Here is a 20,523-nt window from a genome sequence, read left to right as displayed (position 1 = left end):
AAAGTCTGTGTAGAAAAAAACTGAGGCTTAAAAAAAGTCGATGGTCTTTCATAGCATTAGCTTCTTTATGTGTTTTAGAATTTTGGTTTTCAGGCTCAATTTGAGTAAAAGGTTTTTCCTTCTCTGCTGTTTCATTTGGCCTGGCCCTTAGGGACCTCATACTAGACCAGGGTTTATATTGGCAGATAGTTGGCCTTGCCACAGAAGGATGTTGGGATATTCCAGATCTAGCCAGCCAGCTAGCATGCTGCTCATCTTAGACCTCTGTCTTGTTGCCTTCTCTCAAAAGCTTCGTATATTGCCTATCTCAGGCAGTGGTTTATAGTAGTGGTTTATAGTAGTTATAACAAATAAATAGTTGTGTTTTTTGTTTTTTCCAGTTGTCTTCATGGAGCCCAGTCCTTCCATCTCAGAGCTTGGTGAATAACCCTGGTTCAGGTTTCCTATATCAGTTTTAGCCTCCATTGCCCACAGGAGCTGTCAGGTTAGAGGATGTATTAAGAAGATAAATTTTGCAGCGAGGTGAAGAATGAACTGAGATGGAAAGAGAGAAGCTATAAGTAGTGCTTATAGAGAGGGCCATAACAGTAGAACAAGATGGGGAGGATGTAAGAACATAAAATAGAATTTGTTTACAAATTATAGGATGCAGAAGAAGGAGTCAAAGACAGATTTTGAGCTAGGATGACTGCTAGCAGTAGTGATGTCAGTACTAAAAAGTATTTTATAAGGAAACTAAGTATTTAATATTTGTTGAAGTGCGTTAAGGTCTTTTAGTGAAAATATTCAAGTTTCTTAGACTTGTGATTGTGAAAAAAGAGTAACCTAAATTTGTCATATAAAAAAGCTTTTAGCTGATCAATAGAGGGAGAATTCTTAAGATCTGTGTACAATAATAAAATTAACATTGTATGCTTACTGTGTGCTAAGACCTGTTCTGAATGCTTTGTACATATTAGTTCATTGAATGTTCACAACAACCCTAAGAATGTGGGATTATCATTCCCATTTTAAAGATGAAGGAACTGAAGCACAAAGAAGTTAAGCCATTTGCCCGAAGTCCCGGTAAAGTAGCAGAACTGGGATTTGAACCTAGGCAGTCTGATTCCTGACCTCTCCTACTTTTCTACAGGATACCTAAAGTTTGCAGTACTGCTTTATTGTATCATATATTCAAATCTGCAGATCATTTTAAAGGAAAATTATATTGCAAAATTTATATGGACATAGGAAATAATAGCTAACATTTATTGAGTACTTACTGAGTAACAGTTGAGGCTTTTATCTGCTTTCATTATTTTAATGTTATTTTCACTAATTCTTGTTTATGGGACTGCCACATGCATTAAATAAAATAGCATATATTAGGATTGGCATCTACTTTTCCCCTTATGCATCAGCTTAATTGTATTGGGAAAAAAAGGTCACATTTTAAATTGATGATTTACTTAACCATGAGATTATAAAATATCACAGTGTTTACTTCTGATCTACTGATTGACTTTATTTTTATTATTTATATTTTAGGCTTTGGTTTGGTTAGATTATGCAGTGGTTTTCTAATTTTCTATCTTATAGCTGTGCAACTCTTTCTTTATATTAACTCTTACTTGGAACCCCAATGCATGACGTAGAAAAATCAGAGTTGTTCTCTGATTCTGGATGGAACTGGGAGGGTATGCTTTGGGGCCACTGGGAGCTCCTCAATATATTGCCCGTGAACCTTAGGGCTCCCTGGAACACATTCTGAAAACCATGGAGTTCTAGTAAAGTATTTTAATGAGTCTTTTTCTTCTATTATTTATTAAAAATTTGTACTAAAATGTTTATCACTTAAGTGAGTACTTTTTTGATATCGTATTTGACTAAGCAGTTTTTTCCTCTTTACTGCTTCATTTTAAAGATTTATTTATTTGAGAGAGAGAGCGCATATGAGTGTGGTGGGTAGGGGGAGGGGCAAAGGGAGAGGGAGAGAGAATCCCAAGTAGACCCCATGCTGAGAGCGGAGTCCTAGGCGGGGCTTGATCCCAGGACCCTGAGATCATGACTTAAGTGGAAACCAAGAGTTGGATGCTTAACTGCACCACCCAGGTGCCCCCTCTTTACTATTTCATTTTAATAAAGAACATTAAGTATGGACAAGTCAGATTTATGAACAAATTAGAAATTTAAAATTTTCTATACTTTTTGAAGTAATTTATAATTGCTTCCATTTTCCATGCATTTATTTATAGTTAAATACATTTTGTAAGCTTTATTTCTTTTTTATTTAGATGAATAATACTGCAGCCAGCCCAATGTCTACTGCTACTTCAAGTAGTGGAAGAAGTACAGGGAAGTCTATAAGCTTTGCAGCAGAGTTACAGAGTATGATGTAAGTATGTCTCTGCATTACATATTACTATTTTAGTTTATTCAGGTTGATAAAAGACAACAAAAATGATAAAATTTCTAAAACTTAACTTGGAAATGTGTAATCAAGTAAAAATGAAATAGTCTGATAATAGCCATATGCAAAAGGGGCAAAAAGGGGTTAAAAATGCTAGAATACAAAATACAAAAGTTATTGTTGGCTACAGCTTTGTATTTGAAAAATAAATATTGGTTTATCTTTGTAAAAGAATGAACAATCACATGAATATTTTTGCTGTAGTTATTATCTGTTCAAATCTGTGTTACAGATTGTTTATTACTATTTTAGTTTTCGATTTAGAGAATTTTGAGATTGATTATATACTTAGTTCAGATGTTTTCACAGAGAGGTTCTCATTTTTTCACAAATATAATAATTCCATGAGCCTAATTTAAATTACTTTCTAGTTTTGATATAATTTGAAATCATTGTATTGCTGAACGTTGAGAAAAAATTTAGAACATTTAAAAAACACATTTATTAGCTTGATTTCTGGCTTCTTCCATTGAGTGACATGGCATATCTTGACTTGACAGGAGATAGCGCATTTATTAGAGATGTCTGCTGGCATATATTAGTTTTTCTTTATTATTGTTTCAGCAGACAGTTACCTGCATAAATGGGTCAACACATTAGAGCTCTTCTTTTCCTGTGGATACATTATTTATGATACACAGGGCAAGTTGAAAAGAATGTTTCTGTTGACAATTTAAGTGTCTTCCTCTCGTGAGTGTATATTGATAGTCCTCATAGTGGATTAACTTTACTGTGTGATGATTATTTTTCAAATACATATGCTGTTCATACACGTGGTAAACATTAGATAACACTGAGAACATTTAGATCTTAGGTTCTCAAGCTTTTTGGTCTGAGGATCCTTTTACATTCTTAGTTGTTGAAGACCTTAAACAGCATTTATTTATGTAGGTTGTATCCATAAATACTTATTGCTTAAAGTTTAGAACTGAGGAAAAAAAATTAATTTATTTGAAAAATAGTAAACCTATTATATGTTAACATAAATAACATGTGCCCTATAAAAATAATTATATTCTTAAACCAAAACTCAGTAACATTTTGTTAGATAAGATGAGAATAAATTTAATATATTAATTTAGGAGTTATATGAGGGGAGCCTGTGTTTTAAATTATGGAAAATGTTAAGGGTTCATGCTGGTATACACTTTTATGTAATAAGCTTTTTCATTTTAGTTTTGTTGCTTTACATTAAGAATTTTTTATGTTGCATAATGTTAATTATGTTTCAAAATAATAAATGTGCTTTAGAAGGTTTACAGTAAAGTGAAGAAATTTATTTTCCTGTAGAGCTGGTTCATTGATTTACTTTGCATTTTTAAAAACTTTTAATTTCAAACTCAAGAAATTACAGAGAATAGGATAATGAACTCCATGCGTCCATCATCCAACCTTAACAATAATTGTGTTTTGCTAGTCTTATTTAACCTACTCTCCACTTTTCTTTTGTAAAATATTTTAAAGCAAATCCCAGACATCATATTTCAAAGTTGGTCGTATTTATTAAAACAATATATTTGTCATAGGTAAAAAAACAAGCTCTATAACATAGGTCAGCAAACTATGGTCATGGTCCCATGGACTGGCTGCCTGTTGTTGAAAATGAGGTTTTATCGGACTCCGCCCATACTCATTTATCTGTTACCTGTCGCTGCTTTCATGCTACATGACAGAGCTGAGTATTTGTGACAGAGACCATATGGCCTGTAAAGCTGAAAATATTTACTATATGGCCCTTTACAGAAAAGGTTTACCTGATCTATGGAAACAGCTCTCTATAAGAAGAAAGCTTTATTTCCTTTGGTCATTTACACTTAGGAGAGGTTCTTCTTAGTGCATTTGATAGACTGCAGGCCACTTAAGAAAACAGAAAAAAAATAAAAGCTAAATTCAGCACTTTCTTATTAAATACTTTTACAAACATCTCAACTAATATGCTTAAGCTGGATTCAGAATGCAAAAGTTATTGTTGGCTACAGCTTTGGAAGAAATGTACATTTTCCTTCTATTTCAGACCTCTTAGAGAGGCCATTCCTAATAGTTACATTCATCATTTATAGTCTGAAGTTATTTTTTTCCCCTTATGGATTGTTTCATAGAACAGGAAAAAAGGGCCCAAATTGGGGGAATCCTTTTAAATTTACCAATATTTTCTATCAGTATAGGGTTTTCAGGCTTTTGATTATATAAGAAGCAATATACATTTATTCTTGCTTATTTCAAATGTGAAGTGCAGACTTAAATCTTCATGTTTATTTTGTGTTACAGAAATTCCATTCTGTATATCCCCCCACCCCCATTTCACAGTTCTATTAACCCTGTGTATATTGTATTACTATTTTTTAATCCTCTACTGTTACTGTCTTTCCCACCCATTCACCATTAATGAGCACTTTTTCTCTTGGCTCCCTGCCCTCTAAATAAGTAACAATATTGTAGTGCATTTCCAGGGAATAGTTTCACTGAAAGGTGTCTAGTTGTCAAGCACAAACAAAATTGTCATGATCTGCTGTTAAATATAGAGCTGGCAGCTGCTCTGTACTAGTGTATGGTCCATTCCATCAAGGACCGTCTTTTAAGTTTGGGTTGTAAGTAGTACAGTGAAGCATTCTTTAGAAGGTGTTTCTACACATTTTAAACTAAAGGATTAGCAGACAGACAGTTGCTGGTGCGTTGGGGATGATACAGCTTTCCCTTACCTAGTGCATATAACTCAGCACATTTGCTACATGCTTCTTATCACAGCTCTTTGAATAATGTGTGCTGGGAGAGTCCAGAGGCTTTTCTTTTTTAAGTTATTGAACTCAAGTAGTCTGTAAATTACAAAGTGAAATCTCTTCAATCCACTTTGCAGGTATTTTAATAAACTTCTTAAGGATTTTGGTTAATTTAAATGCATATCAAGGAGTTCTTCATTGAGCTTTCTTTTCTTTATTTTACTGTACTTTTTCACGTTTTTGGCCGGGTGATGATTCCAGGTTTTACTGCTTGGTAGAATTTAGTAATTCTCATGTGACTAAATTAAAAAATAATTTTGTGTTTACATCTTATATTTTGTAAGAATTCTTCCAAATGAAAATTTCATCCTTATTTAAAATTCACAGATTGAAAAGAAATTGTTTTAATCAGGTTTTTTTTTAGTATACGATAAAATTCACTCTCTTAACTGTATAGTTCTGCAAGTTTTGCATTTTTAAAAATCAACATTTATTGACCCCTTATATGGCAGGACCTAGATGCCTTCAAAATAGTGTAGCGATAGAGAAGGTTTGTGGAGACACATAACTGTCATGTAGTAGGATGTGAAAAATTAATTTCATGGTAATATAAAGAGTGATGAACTTCTGAGAGTAAGCTTTGTGAGGTCTGTACTTCCGACTTCTTCCCGGAACACCTCTTAAGTATTCTGTGAGCACCTCAAACTTAGTATGTCCAAAACTGAAAATAATTTTTTCAGTGAGATTTGTTTCTTTCCTGGGAGCTTTTGGGGCACATAGCAACAACCATTCATTGCTGCATTAGATGAGGGCATAGATGTCTGTGAAATGGCATCATTTGGCTATTATTTAGCATTTTGAAGTTAGGAGCTGTGAAAGAATCATGTTCCCAGTTCTAGCCTCACGTTAATCTGACTTTAAAGAGATCTAATATGTAAACATATGTATTAGTAATCTTTATTCAACTGACACAGGGTTCCTTCAAATATTGTTTCCCTGGTGCATTTAAGTTTTTTAGGAAATTGGAGAAACATTCTTAAAAGGTAAATAGTGCAAACCACATATTACAACTTCAGAGATGCTTTAATAATGCTGATAATAGTGAATGCTTGTATAGAGCATAATGTGTACCAGGCACTACCTGAGTACTCCCATATACCATTTCATTTAACCTTCATACAACCTGGTAAGGTAGATCCCTGTTATTCCCCTTTTGTAGATTAGATGCGGAAATTGAAACACAAAAGTCAGTGACTCGCAAAAAATTGCCGTTAGAGTAAGTGGCAAAACCTATACTTAAGCCAGGAAGTCTAACTCCCTCAGAGTCCATGCTTTTGACATATTGTGCTAAATTACATTTCAGCCATTCAAACTTTGATTTTGATTTAGGAAATTTAGTTTACAAATCAATGTTTACTAATTTCTGTGTGACTAGTGTACTGTAATGAAGTAATGTGAAAGCTGAATAATTATTGTTAATTAGTGTCATTAGCAATGAGGTCTAATTTTTATAAGTATTGGATGAAGTTGTTATTTTCATATTATCATAGCATTTATTTCCGTTTCCTATGCCTAATCACCAAATCTTTTTAAGCAAGGCCATGTCAATAACCAAGAGAAAGTATATTTTTTTGTTAAAATTGTATATTTGTTACTTATATGCTCCTTATTGGATGCTCATATTTGTGATATGTCACAATTTTGGATATAAACATAGCTACATTGTTGAATATTTAAATGTCTACTATATTTTATCACCATTAATATTTTCCTTTGATTCATGATAAATTTACACTAAGATATGTGGATAAACTTACCCTTGTACTTTTTGTAGAATGCATGTATTTGGAATATTTTAAGATATACATTGGTTTATAAATATAACAATGATGAGGAAGATTTTCAAATTATTTAAAGTTGGTCACAGTCTTTCCTGAAAGTGAGAAAATGTGTGAAAGCTGATTGAGAATATAAAAAGTGCTATGTAACAACATTGGTTATACTTAGTTTCCTTTCAGAAATTAAATAAGGAAATGTTTAAGTTGCTAGATCCAACTGAGTTAAGTGCTTGCACTGAAAAAATCTGTCATCTTATAAATGGGACAAAATACAGTTTTGAATTTGTACTGAAATATCTCTATCAGTTATCTCATGAAAAGAAAGTAACAAGGCTTTTGAGTTTAGGGTAGTATGTCTGTAATTACCAGGGAGAAAAATATGTTGCTCAGTCTTAGAAATGAATCCCTCAAATTCAGGGGGATGGTCATTTTAGTAATTCTGTAATGAAAATCCTTAGTTATGTGGGGGAAAATAGGTAATAGTTCACAGATCCGTCATTCAAAAGTGCAATGTAGTTGCAAATTATTACACTGGAGAATGGGAATACCAGTTCTGAACTAGTTTGATGGCAGAACCAGGACATAGCTGATTCACAGGTACTTACAGAATTCACTTATCTTTAGTACATATATTCTACTGTGTTTCTGAGTGCTTGCCTAGACTCTGCCTATGGGTGTTATGTAGCGTGTGGTTTCTGTTCAGTATTAACTTTCCAAAACCTGACAACTTGTGAATTCTGAAATACGTTTCTCAGATAAGGGATTGTGGACCTGCATCTACCTTACAGGGTTTATATGAAGATGAAATGAGATACTGAGTCAAAGCACATAGTTACTGTTCCCGGCACATAGTAAGCGCTGTCCTGTTAGTTGTTGGCATCATCTTTTAAAAAAGGTTATTGTCAACGTCTGATTAGGAGGCTTATAAAAATGTTTCAAGTGCAGGGGGAAATGTTTGCAGTTTTATGGGAAGAATTTTTATAAATACAGAGAAAAAATGAATTGTTTACATTGTAGCCTGCAGTCCAGTAGAACTTTCTGCACTGATGGAAATTTCTATTTCTGTGTTCTCCAGTATGATAGCTACTAACGATGTGTGCTTACTGAGTACATTTAAATGAGCTAGGCAACTGAGCAACTGAATTTTACATTTATTTTAATTAAATTTAAATAGCCACATGTAGCAAGTATTTGACAACACAGAAGAAATATGGAAAATATAAATTACACATGGGCTGTTTCTTTTCTGGGTTGCTTATGTTTTTATTGAAATTGGGAAAATACATTTTACGTGTTATGTCATTTTTGGGATTTAATATTTACTTTTAAGTAAATAAATGCTGTCACCAGTTTACTTTTTGCTTCCTCTTTTCTTTTGGCTGCCATTGTCCCACAGTTCTTTAAAGATTTGGGGAATATTAATTTTGGTTACTTTGGCAGGTAAGATTTGATTGGGAGGTTTAATAGTACATTCATGTTCCATTTTTTGGAAAGCACAGGTAATAGTGAAGTGTGTTAGTTTCTTAAAAATGTTCCTTTGTAAATTTACATAAAATATTTATGTTTAGTCTTACTCAAAGTCCCACGGCTATAGCTTTGAGCGTATTGTATTGTACTTGATTATTCTGCCAGTGTGCGTAATTGAATATGTAACAACATTGTGAGTTTTGGGTCCTCATTTTCATTTAGCTAGTTTTGTAGAATTTCTGGTAGCTACAGAGTTAGCAATATGTTATGCAGTATTATGTTAATTGTTATTTTTAACATGCTGAGATTTTGAAAACCTGTTATTTTTAAATGTACCAAATTCAGAATTAATCTTTAAAAACGGTAGTGGATGGGGACACCTGGCTGGCTCAGTTGGTAGCGTGTGCGACCCTTGATCTCAGGGTTGTGGGGTTTGAGCCCCATGTTGGGTATAGAGATCACTTAAAAAAAAAAAATCTTAAAAACAGTAGTGGACAAAAATAGATTCTTCAGTACCAAAATACATCAGAAAGTGGTTAGTCATTTTGGATAGGAAATTAAAATTTGATCTCTACCATTATATATTGATTGCCTCCTTACAATGAATGCTATTGATAGAGAATGTAAATGACTCTTCAAATTAAAACGATGTGTAATTTTATATAAAAGAATAGTGGGTTTATGTATGTATGTATTAAAAATAATCTCTACACCCAATGTGGGGCTTGTACTCACAGCCTCGAGATCAAGAGTGCCATGCTAGCAGGAAGGGAAAAAAGAAGTGGGGGAAATCGGAGGGGGAGACGAACCATGAGAGACGATGGACTCTGAGAAAAAGCTGAGGGTTCTAGAGGGGAGGGGGTGGGGGATGGGTTAGCCTGGTGATGGGTATTAAAGAGGGCACGCACTGGGTGGAGCACTGGGTGTTATACACAACGAATCATGGAACACTACATCAAAAACTAATGATGTACTATATGGTGATTAACATAACATAATAAAAAATAAATAAATATGTAAGTGGGGAAAAAAAAAAGAGTGCCATGCTTTACGGACTGAGCCAGCAGGGCACCCCAATAGTAGATTTTTAATATAGGGAATGAATCTTTTTTTTATTTTGACAGTTTGTGGGGTCCAAGCTTCATGACCATTTTTAAGTTTGCTGAAGAGAGTTCTGACTTCTGTAGGTGTGAGATTAATAGGCATTTTGTATTACATCCAAAGAAATGAGAATTGACTTACTCTGTGATGTATTTTAACATGTTAACATATATATTAATATGTGTAGATATGTTTTTAACATACTAAAAGACATCACAAAAATATATATTGGTATGAGTGTGCTACCTTTTGCAAATGTATCTTTTTTGACATCTCTGCATAGATATTTTAAAAATCTTAAAATATCATATCCCTTTTAAAAAATACTGTAGTCATTAGGTTTTCTAACTGGCATAACATTTTTTCCTGGGACAGAATAAATAGAATTCACAAACCACTGTTCTAAGGAAGAGAAGATGAGAACTAATCCTTCATCTGTTATCTTTGACTGACTGCTTTCTTCCTCCCTTTTTTTCATGGATTTCTGTCTTGAAAGAACCATGTTTTTCCATGGCTGGTAGGGTGTTCCTAGCCTTTTGTGGCTTTCTCCCTTATTTCTATTTTATGTGGGTTGGTAATGTGTGTTTAATAGGGATAACAGTACACTGGTAATATATTTCTGCCAATTATGGGTTAAATTAAACTTTTTGGGCTGGCCTGACAATCAACTGATGATTATTTCTACAACAAAAATAACATTCTTTTTGTGTGGAATTACTCCCAAACAGTCAAACTTGGAGTACAACCCATTTTTGAGTCTTTATTTTTTATTTTGCCTCTTCCAACCTAGAATTTGTGTTTAATAGTATCCTCTAATCCTTTAGAAAGATGTGAACAGAGATAATATTTGTTTTTAATATACAGTAAAACTTTAGTTCTCTGGAATTTATAATAAAATTAAATGTTTTAAAGGGTAAATTAATATAAAGGACAATAATGCCACATATGAATGATTTAGATAGCATGATACAGTGGAAAGGATTGTAGATTTGCAACCAGAAGATCTTGGTTCACTTCTGCATTGGTGAATTTTATATGTTAAGAACAAAATAACCTCCTTCCCCCCTAAAAAAACCCATAAAACCAAGGAAATGTTATGGGTAGGAGAACTGTTATATTAACATTTTATTTAAAATTAAATGTCTTTTATATTTCCTTATAGAAGCAGTTCATGTTATTTTCTGAAAAAAAAGTCAGGAGATGAAAGATCATAAAGAACACTTTAAACTCATTGACTTAAAGCAGTATTAATGCTTTGGTATTTATCTTTCTAGTTCCTTTCCAATGCAAATTAAAAAATAAATACTAAAAGCTCATATTATAACTATTGTAAAACTTGGGCTTTTACTTGTATAATACCATAAACCCTTTTCATATTGATAAATATGGCATTATCTTTATAGCTGCGATAGTTTATATTCCATATCATGTCTTTAAGCAGTCTTGTTAAATACCCCCTGTTCTTTCTAATATTTCAGTGTTACAGATAGGATCGTAATGAGCTCCCTTTATATGTAGATCTGTTTCCTTCCTTCTTTCTTTTCTCTCCCCTCCCCCCTGCTTTCTCTCTCTCTCTCTACTGTGTGTGTGTGTGTATCTTTGAGCCTGTGACTGGATATTTCATTAGCACTAGTTCTTTTAAGATTTTTGTTGACCTTCCATAAAGGCTTTAATGAACTGTAATCTCACCAATAGGGTGTGTGTGTATGTATACATATATACATTGAGTGTCAGTATTTGCCAGTATTGAGTAATGTGACATGTATTATTTATTTATAAATAAATTACATATGTTTTCCTTTATTTATATGTAAATATGTAATTGAAGTAAATTGACAATGTTATATTAATTTCAGGTGTACAACAGAATGATTTAACAATTCTGTGTGTTACTCAGTGCTCACCAAAATAAGTGTAGATACCATCAGTCACCATACAACATTATTACAGTATTATTGGCTATGATTCCTATGCTGTACTAATCATCTCCCTGACTGTTTTATAACTGGAAGTTTGTACCTCTCGATCCCCTTTATCTATTTGCTCATCCCCCAGCCCACCTCCCCTCTGGCCACCGCTAGTTTGTTCTCTGTATTTAAAAGTCTGTTTTTTGCTTGCTCATCTGTTTTGTTTTTTAGATTCCACATATAAGTGAAATTTTATGGTCTTTGATTTATTTCACTTATCAAAATACCTTGTAGGTCCAGCCATCTTGTTGCACATGGCAAGATCTCATTCTTTTTTTGACTGAGTACTCTTCCATTGTATGTGTGTACTGTTTCTTTATCCATTCATCTGTTGGTGGACACTTGGGTTGCTTCCATTACCTTAGCCATTGTAAATAATGCTGCAGTAAACATAGGGGTGCATATATCTTTTCAAATTCGTGTTTCTGTTTTCTTTGGGTAAATACCCAGTAATGGAATTACTGGACTGTATGATATTTCTATTTTTAAGTTTTTTGAGGAACCTCCATATTGTTTTTCACAGTGGGTGCATCAGTTTGAATTCCCACCAGCAACGCATGAGGGATCCTTTTTCTTCATATCCTAGTCAACACTTGTTTCTTGTCTTTTTGATACTAGCCATTCTGATGGGTGTGAGGTGATAGCTTGTGGTTTTGATTTGCATTTCCCTGATGCTTAGTGATGCTGAGCATCTTTTCATGTGTCTGTTGGCCATCTGTATAGATTCTTTGGAGAACCGTCTATTCAGGTCCTCTGCCCATTTTTTTAAATCAGATTTGTGTGTGTGTGTTGTAGATTATCTATCTGTCTCTGGGATATTAACCCCTTGTTGGGTATATTATTTGCAGATATCTTCTTCCATTCACTAGGTTGCCTTTTTGTTTTATTAATGGTTTCCTTTACTGTGTAAAAGTTCTTTATATCTTGTTATAGTCCTAATAGTTTATTTTTGCCTTTGTTTCCGTTGTGTGAGGAGACCTATCATAAATATGTTGCTAAGGGCAATGTCCAAGAAATGACTGCCTATGTTTTCTCACATTGAGGTTTTTAATTCATTTTGAATTTATTTTTGTATATGATGTAAGAAAGTGGTCCAATTTCATTCTTTTGCATGTAGCTGTCCACTTTTCCCTACACCATTTATTGAAAAGACTGTCTTTTTCCCATTGCATATTCTTGCCTCCTTTGTCATAGATTAATTGACCATATAGGTGTGGGTTTATTTCTGGGCTCTCTATCCTTTTGCATTGGTCTGTGTATCAGTTTTTTTTGACGGCACCATACTGTTTTGGTTACTATAGCTTTACAGTATAGCTGGAAATCTGGGACTGTGATACCTCCAGCTTTGTTCTTTCTCTATTGCTTTGGCTATTTGAGGACTTTTGTGGTTGTATTTATACATGCTCACATTTATGTATATTTTTATTCATATATATTTTAAATATATATTGTCATGAAAAAATTATTTCAGCTTAGTTTTTAATTGGTAATGCATTTACACATTTAAAGATAGTTCAGTTATTCAATGAAAAGTTCTCCTCTCTCTGTTGCCTGTTTTTTTTCCCTTTGAGTGACAACTTTTATTTTTGTGTATTTCTTCCAGAGTTTAGCCACATGTAACACGTGAATGTATTCTTATTTTTTCCTTTTTACACGTGGAGTACCATGTTATAGACATTCTTTTGCATTTGAGAAAAAATTTAAAAAATGCATCGGGAGATCTCTGCATAGCAACATAAATAGAAAAGAGAGAATGTGTCTAAAGTCTTTCTAGTATTCTGTATTTGAGTTACTGTTTGATGAACTCTTAATAAAAACAAGGGAGCCCCTTATTATTCAAGGAAACTGAGACAACTTCTAAATGACTTACTTAATTTGGAAGAGCCAATAAGATCTTCATACAGATAAGCAAAAAAATAAAAAATAAAAGCAATCTGTAATCCCTTACCAAGACAGAGTCTTACACTTTGTGGTGTGTGTTTTTGTGTCCGATATAATTAAGTTTTTAGTAATTTTTAGTTATTGCTGTTCTGTTTGGTACCCTTCCTTCCTCCCTGCCCCAACTTAATATATACGTAAACAGTTTTCTGTTATTAGGCAATTGTTTTATTGTATGGATTTCTTTTATGCTATTATTCTCTTGTTATTGAACCATTAGTTATTTCCAGTTTTTCCACTATTATTAAAAATGATGTAATGAAATCTTAATATCTATTACCTTAAGTCTTAGAAGAATTTTTAATTAAAAGCTTTTTTGATAGCACCTTCCTCATTTTTCTTCCAGGAAAGTTGGACTGACTTATATTTCTTATATTTCCATTAGCAGTTATAAGAGTATCCCCCCTCCATTTCTCTCTGGTATTTAATAGTTGTGCTGTTTTACAGCTTTTTTTTTTTTTTTTTTTTACTACTGAGTTTGAAAATATCTTGGCCATTTATATTTCTTTATTTGTGGGAATTTGTTCATATTCTTAGCACAATTTCACTAGGTTCTTGTTTTTCCCTATTGTTTACCATTAAAGCCGTTAACCCTTTGCTGATCATATATGGAAGTCTCCCACCCCACCTCCCATCTTTTGGTTTCCTTAAGGTTTGTTTATAGTGAATGATTTCATTATGCAAGTTTTCATTTTTAATGTGGTTAAATCAGTCTTTTTTTTTTTAAAGATTTTATTTATTTATTTGAGAGAAAATGAGAGCCAGAGAACACGAGAGGGAAGAGCGTCAGAGGGAGAAGCAGACTCCCTGCTGAGCAGGGAGCCCGATATGGGACTCGATCCCGGGACTCCAGGATCATGACCTGAGCCAAAGGCTGTTGCTTAACCAACTGAGCCACCCAGGCGCTCAGTCTTACACTTCTTTATTGCTTCTGCCTTTGACTGAAAGTCCTACCCTTGATTTTTGAATATATCATCTGGTATTTATATTTCAGGTTTTTAGTTTCTAATGTTTAATATTTAATCCATTATTTTGTTGTATAGTGTCAAGGAGGGTTCTAAGTTAGAACAGTTTTTAAATTGGTTTGCCAGTGGTCTAACCACCACAAATTATATAAGCCTTCCTTTTCCCTCAGAATTGAAATGCTACCTTTATCAGATAATAAATTATTATTTTTGAGTTTCCTGCTTTGTTCCATTGAATTGTCTTTTCCTTTGCCAGTACTGCATTACTTTAGTTATTATAGCTTCTTAATATGTTTTAAAATTTGGTATTATAGTTCAGGGTCATCCGCATAACTTTTCTTTTTAAAATATTTCTTGTCTCTTTTCCTATTTTCTTCCAGATGAATTTTTAGGAATCATTTTATCACGTTCCAAAACAAATTCTAAGTGCAAATTTTAAGCAGTTTCATTTTTCTTCTTTTTATGCTTTTTGCTGTATACTCAGATTTCAGACATTGGTCTTTGCAGTTCATTTTACTTTTAAAGATGACTAATGAAATAATTTTATAGTTAGAAAGTTTCTTTGAAACAACACTGGATGGAAACTAATGAATGAGTTGGTTAACTAGTGCATGATTAGAGACTCTGAAAAACTCTGTTTTCTTTAATATTTGTTTTTCTTGCTTGAATGTAGAATTGTGCTGTGCCTACAATATGTTAAAATCAGCCAAACTATCACCTCAGTTTTAAATTATGCAGTTATTGTCTTATTTTTGAATGGTGAGCATGATTAGAAACAAAAGACTAGTTTAAGTTTTTATAGGTATGTAAATCTGTATTGTAACAGAATTATTTATATATAAGGGCGTCTATGCAATATAAATTATAGAAAATAAAGGTATTTAATATATTCATCATATAAATATATGAGCTAATTTAAGCCATCAAATATATTTTATTTTGACCATTTTAATGAACATTTTATAGTATATCTATGCACATTTATTACTGTGTATAAACAGAATACCAGGTACAGTTTAATCTTTTTTACACTGAAATTTCATTGTTAATATCATGTGTTGCAATCCACTTGTACTGTAGTGATGCCCTAGGGCACCACAGAGGTACTTTGCTCCTATAATAAATGGTCCTACTTTGCTATGCTGTTTGATTTTATATATTTTTACAGAGTTTTATGCCCCCCCTCTTCCCCGCCGCCCCCCCTGCAGCTGCTCATTTTGCTGCCATCAGTGTGCCACACTCTGGCAATGTTTCACTTCCCCCTTGTTTTGAATTGCTGCTTCTGGTCTACGATAGACTAGTAGTCAAATTTATTAGATTTGTGTATAAAATAAGAGTTCATAAGCCAGGAAAGCCTGAGGCACTCTTTGGAGAAAAATCATATGACCATTGCTGCATAAACTTAATATCAATTTTGAGAGTTGAGTTTACTTACTTCTTAGTCCTGGTTTTGGCTGTATTTTTAATAGCTGAAATTGTCAGATGGCAGGTCAAAGTTTATTTGTAAGTCCTATGTTTGGGACTAAATCTGTTTTCTCAATGAAACCTTTTAGGAATTTTAGTTAGGTTGCTAGGTTAGTTCAGTACACACAACCTTTTTTATTTTTTTATCCATAAAAAATGTCTAAGGTAATCAGCTATGCCTAATTATCATTCATACCATTTTGAAGAAGTAGGCAAGGCCCCTGGCTGAGGTTGGCGAGGGCAGGAGGCAGGGAAGCTGGAGGGGAGGGGTAAAGGTTTGTAATGGTAACGGGAGTTAGGGAGTGAAAGCTAATTAGGAATATGCTTAGTCTTGCCTAAGTTGTCCCGGACTCAGCTGAGCTTAGTCAGCAATTATGGGGGCTCTAACAGTGAGGTTGTATAATTTCTGTAGCAGTGCTTAGCTGCTGGGCATAGGACTGGAAAAGAGGGATGATTGGACTGCTTTAGGGATTTGAAGGGCAGATGTAGCAGAAGAATATTGAAATTTAAGATGTTGGAGGTTCTGATCCCTGAGCCTCAGCTGGTGGGGAGGATGGAATAGAAAGTATGAAGGAGTTGATCAATTTGTAGAAAAATGGGAGAAAAAGAAGGGGTTGGAGATTTCAGTGAAGTTTTAAAATAAGTAGATTAGAAGCAGTAGTTACGAGAGCTGAAGGTATAGAAAATGTAACAAAATAGAAGCATCCGCTTGGACATCTCATCCTCTAGGAAGACCTGCCTTGCCTGTTCGGTCTTGTTAATTGCCTTCCTGTGTGCTCTGGCCCCTCGTACTGTACTCTTAGAGAAGTCCTCATTGTAGGGCAGGGATCTTGTCTGTTGCTGTTCCCCACTGTAAGCTTCATGACTACAAAGATTGCTTTAATTTGCCTGTTTTACAGTGCCCTGGTACCTATGAGGAGCTTAGTAGGTGTTAAATAGAATAAAGAGGAAGTCGTGTTCATAGTGGGTAGTTTAGGAAGACCGTCTTCGCTGGGAGTTGCTAATGTTGAGAAGAGGTCAGAAGTCTTCAAAAATAGAACAGACAGGAAATAGGGGTATGAGTACTCTATCTTCATACTCTGTGTTCATATTAGAAATTCAAATTAGTGCTTTAGTTTGGTGGCCCCTTATTTTTTACGGTTTTGAACATTTGTATGTCATGCATCAGGTATTTATTTTGCTTCCTTACTAACTTTGGAATTGAAGTTTTACCATTCCCATTATTCTCTTAGTACATTAACTTTAGTTTCTTCTTCGTCTTTACCTCATGAAAAACATTTTTAGGTGTAACACTCTATATTTAGAAGATCTCTGATTTACTTGAAACCTCTACTGTGTCCTTAGAAAATTGTAAGATCAATGTAGTGTTTGGTTTGTAGAAGGAAGTATGGTCTGGTGGCGTCATACAAATATGAGTGAATCCCTTTTAGTTTTCTTTTTTCTTTTTTTACATTGCTGTGAGATTTTTACTATTTATAAAATTTGCATGATAACATCCATCTCTCAGTTTTCTCCTATGAATTAGATCATGTATGTAAGCCATTTACATAGGCGATTGATAGGTGTTCAATGCAAATCTCTCTATAAGTGTCTGCCTTTTAAATTAGTTTGACTTTATAGGATTATAGTTCGCATTGAACCTCAGCATATCTTTGTAGAACCACCTGTCTGCCTTCATTCAGAAACAAAGCAATCTGGTAGTATCAATTACTTAGACTGAAGGGAAAATTTGAGAGTCTTTAGAAATTGTTTAAGGCGGTCTTTTTATTTACTGATAAAGAAGCTGAAGGGCAGAGAGATGAGGTGATTTGCCCTAGGATGTGTAGTTGGTTAGTTTTGGGTTTCAGGATCTTCTACTATTAACGGCTCTGAAAGTATAAAGACTTCATTCATTTAGATACTACTGGGATGGCTAAATTTCCTGGTTAGAACCTGACTTTTAACTGACAAAAAGAGATTATCCTTAACATTTTTTGTTGCTTTTATGTGTGTTATAAGCTTCCTTTAAAAGATGCAGTGAAGGGGTGGCTCAGTAGGTTAAACGTCTGCCTTCTGCTCAGGTCATGATCTAGGGGGTCCTGGGCTGCTCAACGGGGAATCTGCTTCTTCCTCTCCCTCTGCCCCTCCCCACCACTCATACTGTCTCTCAAATAAATAAAAATCTTTAAAAAAAAATACAGTGACCTAATTATGACCACATTTCAGCAGCCAGATGTTATTTTTACAAATTATTCTTTGGTTTGAAGTTAATTTTGTTTTTTTTTTTCTCTCATCAACTCCCAACATTTAGTTTAAAGCAGAGCTACCCAGTGTAGCCAGTATGTGAACTGTTTATCATTGGTCTTTTATGAGATAAGTAGCTTGAGCCAGATTATTACCAGTCCTCTGCTTCCTTCACTGAGATAGTTTTCCTGCAAGAAAAGCTGAGTTAAACGGTGTGCATAGGATGCAGTTGGTTCACATTTCTGGTGCAGACATTGTGGACTTGTAATAAGTCATTCTTAGACTATCACTAAAGTAAACATCTTTATTCATAAATTCCTTCAGTGATCATTTACTAAGTACCTATGGTATGCTATGCATTGTGCATACATTTGCATAAGTAAATAATTATAAATTGTGATAAGGACTGTGAAAGAAAATGTAAAAGGTACTAAGAAATAGTAGAATGTGTGAACTTAATTTAGGGAAAGCCTCTCTTAGGAAGTTCATTTAAGCTGAAACCTGAAGGATCGGTAGGCTTCACAGGAGTTATGGGAAGAGGAGGTATACCACCATCACTACATAGGCATTGTGCGCTGACATCTTTCCATATATTATTACATTTAATAGCTCTGTTAGTTGGATAATATGATTCCCAAATTTTAGATGAAGAAAACTGAGGATTGAAGAAATTCAGTAACTTTTCTCAAGTTACCCAGGTGTTAAGTGGTGGCGCTGGGATTTCATCATGTCTTTCTGACTCCACAGCCAAGGCTTTAACTGCCATGTTATACTAGGGAGATTTGAGAATATTTTCTTTCTTTCTTTTTTTTTTTTTTAAAGATTTATTTATTTATTTGACAGAGACAGCGAGAGCAGGAACACAAGCAGGGGGAGTGGGAGAGGGAGAAGCAGGCTTCCCACTGAGCAGGGAGCCCGATGTGGGACTCGATCCCAGGACCCTGGGATCATGACCTGAACCGAAGGCAGCCGCTTAACAACTGAGCCACCCAGGGGCCCTTGAGAATATTTTCTTAATTATTAAATAACCTAAGTTATACCTTCCTATTTTACTTTTTCTCATTTTTACACCAGAGCCCTGTGTTCTGTTTCTATAATTAGAGTTAAGTAGGCCACGTAGGGGGATACACACATAAATATTAGATACACAAATGTGTACACATGCATATGTACCTGTATATTTATGTTTATATAACTTTAGCTTTTTCTGATTTTAAAATTAACACATTTGAGAGATTTTGGAATCTCTAGAAGAACAAAAGAAGGAAATAATCTCATGACTCAGAGATAAGCACATTGACATTTTATTATGCTTCATTATTTCAGTATTTAGGCATTTATTATTTTTTAAATTGTAATCAAACTGTATATACAAAATTATTTACTGATAGACATGCAGCATTCAAATGAAATATACATCTATCTGTTTTTGGAATACTAGTAATTTTTCTAATAGTTTCATTTCTTAATATTGATTTTGGCCTCCATATAGGTAGTGAGAAGAAAGAGGCTTCACAGTTTTTATGAAGTTAATTAAAAGACATTCTGTTACAGTCCTCTTTGGGAGTCAAACTTGGTAAATCATTCTTTAACCTTGTTGATCTGATGGAGTGATGTTTTTATAAGAGATATTTATAATCTAATTTCTGTTTTGTTTTTCTCATTTTTAAGGACTATATATAACTTCAAAGAATAAGACCTAATCTTGACTTGTAGTTTACCATTCAAGAATATTGTGCTAATAGTGTCACTATTTTTTTTTATGCCATTACTTTTCATTAACTGATTTTCATCTAGTGCATGAAGTCAGTTTTGTGTGTACAGAAAAATAAGCCATTTGGATTTCAGCCTTCTATTTAAATGACAGTTCCACAGGATTATGTTTCTTTCATTTGAGTTTTTTAGTCTCTACCATGTGCATACTCCTTTGCTTTTGTAGACAGACCCCAAGGATGCCAGAAGAGTTTAAAAATATGTGGGATATAAGCCTTGCTGCATTTTATGTTTATCAACCAATTTTAAAAAATATTAAAGGTCAGATTTTGTTTTTATCAAACTTAACATCTTGCCTTAAATGATATATGCCTATTCCTTTTGGGTTCATTATGTGTCATAGTGATTTGTGTTGAGGTATTTCTTTTGTGCACATCTACCTCCAAAAGATTTTTAAATACAATTGCAGAACTTTACATTTGTAACTTGAGAAACAAGGAAACACGTTTTAAAAAGAAAATCAGAACGCCATTCCATAACAGTCATACATAAATCAGTGAAATAAAACTCATTTTAAAAAGCATGATAATCGTTCACTGTAGTTTAATTTACTATAACTCTTATTTCTAAGCTGGTGAATATAAATTGAGTTTAGATATTAGCCAGATACCATATTATTCA

The 20,523-nt window shown here is 33.8% G+C and overlaps 2 protein-coding genes across 10 annotated transcripts in view; one reads left to right on the top strand and one right to left on the bottom strand.

The window, feature by feature from the left end:
* SUPT3H (SPT3 homolog, SAGA and STAGA complex component) overlaps positions 1-20,523 on the top strand; it is a 557,210-nt gene that overhangs the window by 11,692 nt on the left and 524,995 nt on the right. For 2 of the 3 annotated variants that reach the window (XM_073905031.1, XM_073905032.1), the window contains exon 2: positions 2,274-2,374. In XM_073905031.1, the coding sequence (XP_073761132.1) occupies positions 2,274-2,374 (101 nt within the window). Of the gene's footprint in view, positions 1-2,271; positions 2,375-20,523 lie in introns of those variants that run through there. The other variant, XM_025890763.2, reaches the window with a different exon arrangement.
* Positions 1-20,523, bottom strand: part of RUNX2 (RUNX family transcription factor 2) — a 240,342-nt gene that overhangs the window by 199,477 nt on the left and 20,342 nt on the right. The gene's annotated exons all lie outside the window — the stretch shown is intronic.

This window comes from Callorhinus ursinus, unplaced genomic scaffold (genome assembly GCF_003265705.2).
Source record: "Callorhinus ursinus isolate GAN/ISIS: 27379988/994484 unplaced genomic scaffold, GSC_fseal_2.0 scaffold22, whole genome shotgun sequence".
Lineage (NCBI taxonomy): Eukaryota > Metazoa > Chordata > Mammalia > Carnivora > Otariidae > Callorhinus > Callorhinus ursinus.
Note: the sequence above shows the minus strand (reverse complement) of the source record. Positions and strands in the feature narration are given on the sequence as shown.